Source organism: Lacerta agilis, chromosome 1 (assembly GCF_009819535.1).
Source record: "Lacerta agilis isolate rLacAgi1 chromosome 1, rLacAgi1.pri, whole genome shotgun sequence".
Lineage (NCBI taxonomy): Eukaryota > Metazoa > Chordata > Lepidosauria > Squamata > Lacertidae > Lacerta > Lacerta agilis.
This window is the reverse complement of record NC_046312.1, coordinates 45474502-45487869: the sequence shown is the minus strand read 5'-3', so window position 1 is coordinate 45487869 and position 13368 is coordinate 45474502. Positions and strand designations below refer to the sequence as shown.

At 42.4% G+C, this 13368-nt stretch overlaps 1 protein-coding gene across 1 annotated transcript; it reads right to left on the bottom strand.

Annotated features, from left to right (window-relative positions):
- Positions 1–6633: 6633 nt before the first annotated feature.
- Positions 6634–12849, bottom strand: ERH (ERH mRNA splicing and mitosis factor). Its single transcript, XM_033146921.1, has 4 exons — positions 12727–12849; positions 11297–11384; positions 10790–10910; positions 6634–7098 (listed from the first exon to the last, which is right to left on the bottom strand). The coding sequence occupies exons 1-4, from the start codon at positions 12727–12729 to the stop codon at positions 6996–6998; spliced, it is 315 nt and encodes a 104-aa protein (XP_033002812.1). The 5' UTR covers positions 12730–12849; the 3' UTR covers positions 6634–6995.
- Positions 12850–13368: the final 519 nt, after the last annotated feature.

Below are 13368 nucleotides of genomic sequence, written 5' to 3'. Positions count from 1 at the left end.
ACCATAATTAATTCCACATTATAAGTGTCATTACATCCCTGCCAATGTTTTTAACTGTTTACAGTGGTCTTTTAAATAAATTAAAATTTTACTCCAGTCTTTTAAAAATACTTGATCTTCCTGGTTTCGGATGTTCCCCGTCAGTTTCGTCATCTCTGCATACTCCATCAGTTTTGTCTGCCTTTCTTCTTTTGTTGGTACTTCTCCTTCCTTCCATCTCTGGGCTAGTAGCATTCTCGCTGCTGTCATTGCATACATAAAAAGTATTTTATCCTCTCTTAGTATCTCTTCACCTATTATACCTAACAAAAAGGGTTCTGGTTTTTTAACAAATGTATTTTTAAACATTTTCTTTAATTCATTATATATTAATTTCCCAAAAAGCCTTTACCAGTGTGCATGTCCACCACATGTGATAAAAAGTACCTTCCTTCCCTTCACATTTCTAAAATAAATTTGAACTTGTTTTGTACATTTTTGCAATTTTACTCGGTGTTAAATAAATTGACTGGAGTTTTTGAATCACACACACACACACACACACACACACACACACACACACACACACACAAATGTGTGTGTGTTGGGCATAACTGGAGATCCCAACCTATTTTCATGGGGATTTGCCAACTGCTGGATTGTCTGTTGTGGTGGTGGTTAATTAAATTTGTATACCACCTTGTACCCACAGGTCTCAGGGCAGTTCACAGAATAAAAACACAGTATGAAAATACAAAATACATAATCAAAATAAAAACAAGAACAACCCAATAACACACACACCAATTTTAACAGAACATTGAATGTCAGTCATCCCAGGTATTTACAGGTATCTGTTGCAAAATGTGACAGAATTTAGGATTTATTTATTTAGTGGGTTGGTAAACATTTTCAGCAAGGCTGGATTATAAGAGGACACAACAGCGGGTGGAAAATGAGATCATCCCACATATGAAGAAACTCAAAATTGCCAGTTAGACTCCTGCTGATGCTCAAGAAGCCGTGGCAGTGCACTGGGATATGGAGCCCAGTTTGTTATCCGTGCGTATGTCAGACTCAAACTGAGGCTTACTAGGAAGAAGAAAGCAATAGTATAAATTGGAAAATTGCCCGCAACCCAGCTAGCTAAGCTCTTTGCACAAGCATAGTTCAGATTACAGTAATTAGAAGGAACTAATTGCAGACGTTCCTCGTAATATCTCCAGATGGGGTTTTTCTTTAGCTTTAGTGATTTTCAATTTTGAAACCACAGAGGAGATGAAATGCTTATTAAGAGGACATAATAAAAGTATCACTTCTCATAATGTGCAAAGCCAAAGAATAACCTAATTCCGCAGATGTAAGATGCAAATAAATTCCTTCAATACCTGTGCAGTGCTGCAAATATCTAAGGCGGGGGGGGGGGAGGGGGAAATAGAGTACAGCAAAATAGGACACTCAGTGAATATTCACATATGTGGACTTTGAAATCCCTTTCCATTGCAGAAGCCTGCAGAATGTCTAACGCTGTCATTTGTATCAAAGCTGCAACGTTGAATTGAATTGGGGTGGGTGGTGAAGTAGCTATTCTATTATCCCAACATGGCAGTGGAAGTTCTTGCTGTCAGTGATCTCCAAAGTATGCTCCTGATTACATTGTAATTTTTCCGCAAGCACCTCCTGATGAAACACTCAGCCCCAACAAGAGAGCAAGGCTTGCTGTGGGCAGAGCTGAGAGGAGATAGAGTGTGCTTGGGTACTTCCACAATTTTCTATCCATACTCAATTTTCAGTGATGAACATAGAGGTGAATGCTTTGCCGGTAATCTAAAATACTCCATACCTGTGCTCCTGTCCACTTGCATCATAGGCAGTGGAGTATATAGCGCTGCTCTAAGAGGCTGTCATTATAATGTGCACTCTTTTGCGTGGGTGGGTGTTTCCTGCTCTGCAGGGAGCTTTGTGTCAATGTATTTTGCATTAGCAATGTGGAATTCATACGACTGTTTATAAAAGGGGGTGGGGACCCTAAGCAAATCACCAGTGAAGAGGAATGAGACTTGCAAGTGGCACTGAGACAAACCACAAAACCATATTTATTTTGTAAAGAAAAATATCTGACATAGGTAGCCCAATGTTCATAGCTTTGGTTTTCTGATAAGCACTTCTGCCCTTCAGCAGAACAATGAGATTCTTCAACCTCTCAGAAGTGATAAAAAGTTAAAAGTAAAGGACCCTTGACAGTTAAGTCCAGTTGTAGACAACTCTGGGGTTGCGGTGCTCATCTCACTTTACAGGCCAAGGGAGCTGGCGTTTGTCCAGTTTTTCTGGGTCATGTGACTAAGCCGCTTCTGGCGCAACAGAACACAGAAACCAGAGCAACACACGGAAACGCCATTTACCTTCCCGCCAGAGCAGTACCTATTTATCTACTTGTACTTTTTGGCGTGCTTTCGAACTGCTAGGTTGGCAGGAGCTGGGACCAAGCAACGGGAGCTCACCCCGTTGCGGGGATTTGAACCGCCGACCTTCTGATTGGCAAGCCCAAGAGGCTCAGTGGTTTAGACCACAGCGCCACCCGCGTCTCTCATTCAGAAGTGATAGGATACAGCAATAAAACGTACACAATGCAAGACAGGTAGTAGTGCAGTGATAACCTTCATTACTAATGATGTCTTCATTTATTGGATTTGTATCCCACTTTTTTTCCTCCAAGCAGCGCAATACATGGTTCTCCCCTTCCTCATTTGATATCCACAACAACCCTATGAGATTGCTTAGGCTGAGAGGAAGTGACTGGCCCAAGTTTCATGACCAAGTGCAGAATTGAATTGTGGTCTCCCAGGTCCTAGTCTGACATTTTAGCCACTAACTTGACAAAGAGGAGTATATAAACTGGATTCATCATCACCACCCTCATTCAGCTCTTTACTCTGATATTCACAAAACCCTATTACATATAGCCAGTGCTTTTTTCTGGGGGGGATGCAGGGATACACATACCACTAAACATTTTGTGAATCTAAGTTTGGCTTCATTGAGGGGCAGTATTTCAATATGAGTAGGAAAATGAGTACCCCTAAACATTTTTTAAGGAAAAAAAGCACTGCATATAGCCCTGATTATCAGAAAAGATAGCAGAAGTTAAACTTTAACCAGAATTGTAAACTTCTGATACCTGAACAAAGCTTCCTGTTCAATCCTTGCAAAAAAAAAATGTCTAAAAAACTTTAAATGTCTATTTGTGTGGAAGATTGCTTGGTTGTTGTCAATGTCAAGAGCTCATTAAAAAAGCAAGAATGGTAAAACATATATGTACTTTTTGTGCTTTTGACATTTACCATGAACATAAAAGCCTGCAACTCTGAGGTCTGCTTCTATAAATCTGGCTCCATAACCGTTATGGTAGCTGCAGCCAGGGATTTTGTTGGCATCTCAGCCTTACACTGGGCATTTAAGTATTTTAGATGGGAAATTTGTTTGCCTTAACTTTTCCCTGCAGGATTCTATGATTGCTTTGCAGAGATTTGCACTGGAAAAGAAATGTAATGGTTCAGCTGTTACAAATGCTGCAGTTAGTAGTGATATTTGCAGTTCTTTCATAGGTATTTTGCTGTATAGCTATTATGCTACGGCACCTATTCATAAACAAACAAAAAAGCACTTGAAAAGCTTTGATTTTCTGTAGGATTAGTTGGAGGGGATCTGCAGCTGTTCTGCTAATTAAGATTCTAAAAGTAGATTCCAGTCCACCTTTTAAAGTACCGGTAGCTCCTTAATGAGGCATTGTCTGTGTTGCAGAGGTGCTGGAATCAGATCAGCACTGAGTGAAAGGTGTAGTAAAAGCACCAACACTTACTTTGCATTCATGTCATCAAAGCAAGAAGTGGAAGACACAGCTGGTTTCTAGCTGATGGGGAAACTTCCTTCTTAAAGTCCTCTAATGTTGGTCCTCTTTTGACTAGAGTGGGCCTGGAGCCTTCTTCTCCCAAGCAGCTCTGAAGGTATTGTGCAGGGATCTAACCTCTTCCCTCCACTCACCCCCAGGAAATTATAAGCAGGTTGTTGTTAAAAGATCCTCTAATCCCCCTCCATCGCTGTTTGGATGGCTGCTGGAGACCTTTCCATTTTGCCAGACTCTTATGAGGCAGACAATGTATTGGGGCAACATCTAACGCCCATCTGCTTGCACAATGGAAGCCCACTTGCTCAATGGGACTTCTGGTTTCACTTCTTTCCCTGCTGCAGGGAAAGTGATGAAGAAGCCTCACTGTGCAAGAAGATCCCTCTCTCACCACACTGGATCTGACCCTTCATGATTTTTTAACTGTTGACCCTGTCTTGTAATCATTTTATATAATTGTATTTTGTATGCTGCCGTGACTAGTGTATTTACATTAGGGGTCACATTAATGCTCTAAAATAAAACAAAATATTTTTAAATGTAATTTCTTCAATGAATCACAAACAAGGGGAAAGAGGAAGAATAATCCGTTATACAAATAAAATAAACGTTAGGAAAGGGGAGTAACAATACCAGGGAGGGAGGGAGAAGTTATGTTTAAGGCACATAAAATGGAAGAAACATTTACAGATGACACACACCCTTAGGTTAAGGCCTTTTGAAAGGCAACAGAACAGCATTGCTATAGTTTCCTATTACATTCCTCACAGATATGTCTACCTTATATTTGTCCAAGAACCCTCAATATAAACCAGGCTGCTTATCTAGGCAGATCCAGCTAGTCTTCTCAAAGATTTGAGGATACAGATGCTCTACAAATGGTTAGTCCAAAATGCTTACGTTGCAAAAACTGCTCAGTGGCTTGTTTGGTAAGCCAAAATCCTTTTGTACGTCTTGATCTCCTATGCTGGGTCCCTTAATAGCAGGCTTTTTCATTCGGGACAGCATTTAAAAAAGCATGACACCCCACCCCTGACTGCTTGAAGAGCAGCATGAAAGTGGCAATCTATTCTACCACCTCTTTCCACTATATCCGTGTAGGTTCGACCTCTGAGAGATAAATCTTAGTGGAGAGAGAAGACTACAGTAATTAGAAGTGCAAACCAAACATGTAAGACTATCCTAGTAGCTTCTGTATGTTCTCTAAATATTGATTGAACTTTCCTTCCTGGTTGAAATCACTTGGATATATAAACATATATATATGTTTACCAGAATAGAAGGCATCTTGGTTTTGTTGTGCTTGAAAATAATCTATGACTCAAGAGATTCGTGCATATAATTGCTAAGCTGTATGCAGTGTCTCTATCCAATTTAATACTAACAAAATGTCAAGTTTATATAGAACAGAATTCCTCAACATGGTGCCCCAGTTGTTTTGAACAACTCCCATCAAACCCAAAACCTATTTGGCTCTTTCATACAAAACATTTGGAGAGTGTCAGGTTGGGGAAGGCAGGTGTAGATGTGTGCCTTGCACTTAAATTGCCCAGAAGAGCCCCTTATTCTGTTAGCAGTGGCCAAATGGTTGCATGCTAGAGTCACAATGCACAAATATATGCTCAAAGCAATGTTTATGTAAATGATTTCAGACTTTATGCTACAAACACAAAAGTATCCCAGGCTCCAAGGATGATTTTTGAACCATAAAACAGTTGAGCTGTTAGAGAAACAAATTATTTGTTCTCATTGAAACATCTCACAAATTCAGCTGGAACAGAAAACCCAGCCTCTAAATAATTGATAGTTGTAGTGTGTGGGCTGGAAACAATTGCAACAAACTCTCTAAAAAGATGCATTTGGTAGCCAGAAATAAAAGGTGGGAGATAAAATATTCGCACCAATATTTCCAGTGTTGTTAGGCCAATACATAGCTGTGAGAATCAGGAAGTAGAGATGTCTTGTACCTGACTGCCATCTTGAAAGCTAACCAAACATGTGCAAGTTCTCTTCTAACTAAAATGTTAAATGCTGTACTTTTCCATGTATAAGACGCCCCCAATTTTGGGGTACTCAAATTTAAGAAAATGGGGGGGGGGGGGAAATGGCAGAGAGTTGTTGAGCTTTTTTGCGGAGGATTGCCCAGAGTAGTTGAGCCAATCAACACCATCCATTTAGCATGATTTTTAAAATAAAAATACCTAGTCTTATACACAGAAAAGTACGGTACTTAAAGAGACCAAGTATCAAGGAATGGTGTATTTTAAAAGTAGCTTGATACCTTAGAATTGGGAATGGCTGCCCTGAACCCAACAAAGAATGCCTCAGCAGCAGATAGGCCTCCGATCTCACCACCAGTGTGAGAATAGAACTATCAAGTCTAGCAACTTGTTTTACTTTGTGGCCAGATGCTTATAGGAAGTCCACAAGCAGGATGTGACAGCAGCAACTATCTCCTGCTGTTGGTAGCCTGCAACTGATACCGGTATTTCAATTTCAGCAATTTATAAAGCTCTACCCCCCAAACCATGTAAATGTTGAAACAATAATTGGAAGGAAACCAAGGCCTGTTCAAAGCACCAAACCAAGGGTCCAAGTCTATGGTTATATTTGCATGTTGTCATGATGTATCATGATTGCAGCAACTCAAAATCTTTCATGCGCCAATAAGTATTCAAGCTTCAAGTTGTTAGTTCCACAAGCTGGCTATATTTAACTTACATGGCTTATGAAGCCACCACTCAACACAGTTATCTAAAGAGTATTTATTTTATTCTTCACCGTGACTGCCTCCAAGAAATAACATTGGAAAAAACCCCAAAGAGGAGTACATACAGCGACTGTGGTAAAGCAGAATTGAACAATCCCAGGAGTGAGGAACAAAAATAGAACTGTCTATGCAAAGACAATTAAACTAATTGACCTGTGGAAGGCATATCCTTTCTTCTTTGAGTTTTAAACTGAGAAAGTCCCTTGGAATTCTAACAGATTTTGTCTCAGATACAGGCTAACAAGAATGAACAGGAGGACTACAATACAAAACTTTCACTACAGAACGCTGTACACACCTGTTGTCAAAACCCTTCCCTCAAAACCCCCTTAACCATGGTGTCTATTTGCTTGCTTGTTGAGCTTGTCTGCGGAGAAGGACATAGATCTTCTCCTTTATCCAGTCTTTATTGTATGGCTGGTATGTCTGAGTATCAGCACGATAACTAGGAGGGGAAAAGAACAGGTCAGTTAATATCGTTCATCATGCATTTCTTAAATGTCACAAAACCAATCAGCCTCAACCTCACAAGTTTTCGAACAGCAGCTTATATAACAAAAGGATGCTAGAACAGTGTCTGCCAGGAGTCAAAATTCAATAGTTTCAATCCAGCAGGGGTTTCCACACACACTCCTGTTGCCCATCAGTGCCTGCTGCTTCAGAGCTCTCATTTGCCCTATACAGATGGTAAGGGTACCTCAGCCATGTCCCATTTGCTGAACCAGAATATTTGTAAATAAAGAATACAGTATGTGAGGCTAAGCCAAAGTCAGCAGGTCAAAAATTCTTCTAGAATGAACCAGAGATTTCTAAGTGGAAGAGATACCTATTATCAGGATCCCATTTTCCAAGTATCTTGGAGGAATTTATATATTTGTAAGAGCTTGCTTCCAAAAGCACAGCCCAAATTGGTCTCCACTTGCTTCCAAATGCAATTATCTTGTGATGCTGGAACAATGCCTTAAGTGGTTACCATTAACACAGCACTAGTAACAAAGTTTCAGCCAAATATAAATCTCAAGTCTGTACCAACTCTGCGTCTCAACTTAATGAAAGGTATAATAACTGCAAGCTAATAAGCAGGTCTAAAAATGTCTGGCTGTGCTGAACTCAGTTGTGTGCCATCAGCATGTCTGTATGATTTTAATTTGTCATTGATAATATGCCATGGAAGGGGCAGTAGCAGAACCACCATCTAGACCTCTACAGCTAAAAAACACAAAATACTGTATGCTCAAAGTATGCCCTCTGGTGGCTTTATAAAATCTAAATAAATATTAATAACTATGATTTAACTGATTAATACTTCTGATCTAATATGCTCATACAGGCAAGGAGGGATGCGGCCTAACATTTTTTTCCCCCTAGACCCATACCCTTCATAGTTCACAACCTCAGCCTGAACTGTGAGACTGTACTTCCGGTTGGGTTCAAAAAGGAGATACCCTGGACACAAAGAAGGAAGTTGCAACACTACACCGTAAAATACCTGCCCTGAACCCAGAGGATTACAATAAATATCAGTTAGTGGCACAACTCCCATTTTCAGGCAATGTGCTTTAACAGGCAGTAGCCATGCAACTCCAGACACCATTTGATCAAACCAGAGGTTTCCAACCTTTTTGAATTCACGGTTCCCTTGACCAACTACCTTCTTTCTGCGGCACCCGTGTGGAGCTCAGGAGTCCTGTTAGGTCACCCCTTGTCTGCAGTTGGCAGCCTCTCACGCTTTTTCAAACACCTTCCCTTGTGGAGTGTTCCCTCAGCCTCCTCTCCTCTCCTCTCCCCTCTGCTTGAGAGTCCTCCAAGCAGTTGCTGCTGCAATCCCTGGTCTCTGAGCTGCCTCCCCACCCACCCACCCACAGAGAGATGCCTCCCAGAGGCACCATTCCCTTGCGAAATATGTAGCCAGGGCTGCTGCAATAAACAGCTTTGGGGGGCAGCAACGCGAGAGGGCATCAGAGGAGGGCGGAAAAGAAAGAGGGACGGAGGCCAATGTTGTCCACGGCACCTCTGGCCATCATTCAAGACACCCTAGGGTGCCATGACACACTGGTTGAAAACCACTATACAAATCCACTTCAATTCCTTCTTAGATGTAGCATTGAAATTGCATTGGTTACACAGCTGGATAACTGAAGGGGAAATCACTGGGGAAGTTGGTCCTTCCACAGCTCTGTAGCCTTTGATATCAGTCACACCACCTTTGGAATTGTCTGTCTTTCAGAAATAGGACACACAGCTCCTATTTTAGTTCTGTGGTATTTGTGTGGTTGTATTCCACAGGATCTTTTCACTAGCCCAGGCTTGTGTATAGCACCTCCTAGACAGCAATAGCCTTGAAAAAGTTATCCAGACTCTCGTGTTATCAAGGCTTGTTATACATAGGGCTACCCTTGAAGACTGTTTGGGAACTTCAATATAGCAGCAAGAATGTTTAAACATTGATTTGTCTTTTAAAGTATTATATAGCTTTGAACTAGCAGTATTTCTCAAACTTGGGTCTGCAACTGTCGTTGGACTACACTGCCCATCATCCCTAGTTAGCAGAACCAGTGGTCAGGGATGATGAGAGTTGTAGTCCAACAACAGCTGCAGACCCAAGTGTGAGAAACACTGTTTCTTCTCCAATCCTCTAGATGGAGCATCAGCTAGAAATAAAAGAAATCAGGCTAAGAAATGCTATTTTCACACAATGCAATACACTACCAATGTATTAGTATAATGTTGAATGCTACAGAAGAGTCAGATTCCATTGTTACAGTGTTTATTATTATTTCTCTTAAAAGTTTATCTGTATTTCCCCAACCAAGTAATGTTGAAATAAGAATGAAATCCAACTGAGGCTGCACTCCAAACTCCAGCTGCAATCTAAGGCTGCAATCCAAACCGCAGCTAAGGAGCAGGGTTGCTTAATGTGCCACCACTACACCCATAGCTCTGTTTGTGTTGACTGGTGTGAAGGCAGGGGGAAGTAAATTGCTGTACCAACTTGGACTTAGCAATGATCGGGTTCCGTGCTTGCCTGGTAGCTTGCTTTGCTTCAAAGAGCACTTTTGCAAAGGGCTTTAGCCCCCACCCCCCAAACAGGTGACGAGCAGTGATTAAATTCTGCTGCCTTGGCTACACAATCCTGTTCTCTGCTAAGAATACGGTGTGCCACAGATGCAAGATTAAACCTTGTTCTCCTGCCAATCAGCTGACATCACCAGTTATGCCAGCAGAGGGTGGGCAGATGATATTTGGGAAAATAGCCTCTCAGGCCAGAAGTTCCCCTTCCCTACCATAGGCCATTTGTACTGCTGCATTCCAACTGATTTCATTGGGACTGCAACTGTGAATAGTTTTTAAATTTGCCCCATATACGATGCAAGCCCTCTGTATGGTTTTGAAAAATATGGTGCCGTCATTCAATAGATCAGAGACAGGATTTGGGCTGCTACCACAGAATTGTAGAGTTGTAAGGAACCGAAGAATTGATGCTTTTGAATTATGGTGCTGGAGGAGACTCTTGAGAGTTCCATGGACTGCAAAAAGATCAAATTTATCCATCCTTAAAGAAATCAGCCCCAAGTGCTCACTGGAAGGACAGATCCTGAAGTTGAGGCTCCAGTACTTTGGCCACCTCATGAGAAGAGAAGACTCCCTGGAAAAGACCCTGATGTTGGGAAAGATGGAGGGCATAAGGAGAAGGGGGCGACAGAGGATGAGATGGTTGGACAGTGTTCTTGACTTCATGGTGACCCCAACAATTCAAGCACTCATTCTGCAACAGCTGATAAAATTTACAGGTGTTCAAAGTAGAAATGTGAAGGGTGGAAGGAATCAGAAAAGGGGGGAGGGATTGGGCAACAACTGGTGTTCCTCCATCTTTTCCCACCAACCTTCACATCTCTACCTCCAATGTACGTTCTGTGTGCAATGGAAATCCTTTTGTCCATCTCAAAATCATGTTACATTTCAAGTAACACTGATTCCAGGTGTATATTAACACCAAAAATACATGTTGCCATAGCTAACAGAACTTGCAGAGCTGTTGAAGAACATAAAAATCCCACTGTAAATATGCATACTTCAGAATACATGTGTAAGCCAATATATGCATCTTTACAAATAATAAGCTATAAAATACTTACACAAGGCAGCTGAGGTCAGCCAAGTCATCAATGAAATCAAATAACTGGCTAATATCATATGTAATTGAAGGGCTGTTAGGATTCATTCTCTTCAGATGCTCTTCATACATTTTACAGACTCCTAAGACAAGATTCAGGACTTATATTAGAAACATTTAAGGTTCCAGCTTGCTAAAGTTCTTAGATGTCAAAAAACATAGGAAAGGGGGATCAGTGTGGAAATAGGCTATCACAACAGCTTGAAAGAAGGTAGACTTTGGTTTATGTGGATACACCTACCAACAATGCAGCATTAAAATGTCTTCATAATTTGGTAAAAGTAATTCTTCAAATACATTCGGTACAGCTTAGGCCAGTAATCACTGTATCCTCATGATAATGCAAGAGCCCAAGACTTTTACTGGGTTGGGATTCCTTCTGCCCCACACAGTAAATGATTGAACTGGCCCAACCCAAGGATCTAAGCAGGTACTTGTTTGGCTTTCCATCTAGAGCAGTGGTACTTACCTTCCATGCATTCATTCACAGATTCATAATCAGCATAAGTCCGGCCTTCTGGTCGTTTGGTAGGTTGAACGAGCAAAATTGTGTGAGACTATAAAAAGAAAGTTAACATTTACACAGAATTGAATGATCTTTAAAAAGGGGTCAGGTGAAAAAAAAGATGATTTGTTTATGTGTAAGGAACTTTTTTGTATGGAAGCTGGAGAGGAGGGCTCTGTTTTCCTCCTGCAGGTATCTCTCCAATTTACAACAATGAGGGCAGGGAGAGAGAATTTGTTACACCAGCTCCAGTTTTGCTGTCAGTTTGTGGGCACACTGGAGAAAATAGGATACTTAGGAACCTGAAAGTTCATGTCCTTCTTTTACATGCCGCTGAAAGGCTCTGTTGTGGCTACTGCTGCATGTGGTTGGGGTGTTTCTGCCTGAAGATCAGCAATGGAACAGAACCTTCCATCGTCACACCTGGGCACTTGAGACTGTAAGTAGGGACTATGCTCATGTGATCAAATGCTCCTTCACGCAACAAAGGGGGAAACAAGCCCTCCATACAGGGATTAGTGTTCTGGCTTTGGATTCTCCCTAGCATGCTTGTTTTTTCTCATTTGTGCAAGGAGTTTATCTGTAAAAAGTATATTACGCTCCATCCAGTACCCTCAAATGATACAACTTCAGTGTGAGCTTCCATTCTCATCCACCACAGCAGTGACATCTGTGTGATCTTGGGGAGAAGGGTTAGGTGGGAGAAAGAAAGCCCCTCATAAAAAGAAATACGGGTGAGACAAGCTTGAAGCTGGTGCTTGAAAGTTATGTGAGCACTAAATGGCCTTTGTCATCAGCTAAAACAACTCACTCAAAATATACTTTTAGAACTCAGCTGACATTGATATGGTTTTTATAGAGCTATTTTTTAACATCACTGCTTCTTTTTACTTTGTTGTTAGGATTGCTGTTAGGATTGTTTGTTGTGATTCCTAGCCTTATTTTCCCGCCTTATTGAGTTTGCTTTTTATCATAGAAAGCATGCCAAAGGAAAAAAAATAATGAGAACTCCATATCATGCACTGCTATCTCCACGCACCAACTCGAGGCGCATCCCAAGCGCATAATGGAAAGCAAAGCACGGCTTTATGCATTATTAGCTCGAATTTGTTTGAGCAATTTTGGGGGGGTGGGGTGGGGGTCAACTGCGGCTGTTCCTGTTCTTCCTGAGATGGGAGCCTTCAAGAGAAAGCAGGCACTTCACATGGCGGCAGCCCAGCAGCCGCCTAACGGAACTTACTCCGGGGCCATGGCCATTTTAGGCCCGAAGCATAGAATGAGCGCGCCGGGAGACGCCATGCGGAGCGCCTCCCTCTCCTCCACGCTCTCCAAGCAAACCCTTTGGCGCTCCCGCCTGATGGAGACGAGAGGGCAGCTTCTCTGCCTTAACTCACCATGGCGACTCGTTCCGTTCGGCTCAGGCGCGAAGCACAAAACTCTCAACGTCTTCTCGACCACAATGCACCGCGACCACCGGAAGCACTACACCTACCTTCGCCCTCACACCCACCAGCACCTTAATAGTGCCATAGACGTGATTCGGCTCTCGTTCGGGTACATAACGAAAGTCTCGCGAGACTGTGGCTCGCCGTCATTTCTCTCCGCGCGGGAGACGGAAGTTTTGCAAGAACTCAGAAAGCGGCCATCTTTAGTGAGGGCTCGCTCGTTCCGTAATAAGCAAAAACCTCGGCCGTCTCATTCCGGGCAAAAAAAAAACCCAACAACGCATGGCCGCCCGTTACAGTGCCCAGCTCGCCTCCCCTTTCTCCGCCATCTTAAAATTGGGCAGGGAAAACGAAGCAGTCAAATGCAGCGTTGCTTGGTCAACGGGCCTCCTTTCAACTGCCAAGTGTCCCGGAAGTCGAGTGAGGGAAGAGGAAGTCGAGTGAGGAGCTGCCACTTGGCCTTCATGGCAACAGCTGAGGGAGCCGGGCATATGCTGGCGGCAGGAATGGTGGCGGGAGGCTGAGGCACAGGCCGTTTCTCGGGCTCCCTCGTAGCTTTCTCGCTCTGCGTTGGGAGCTGCGTGACGGGAG

Coding starts and splice junctions, on each gene's coding strand:
- ERH (XM_033146921.1), bottom strand. Junction 10,911..11,296: donor TGTGAATGAATGCATGGAAG/GTAAGTACCACT, acceptor ATCTTGTCTTAG/GAGTCTGTAAAATGTATGAA. Junction 7,099..10,789: donor GCTGACCTCAGCTGCCTTGT/GTAAGTATTTTA, acceptor TTCCCCTCCTAG/TTATCGTGCTGATACTCAGA.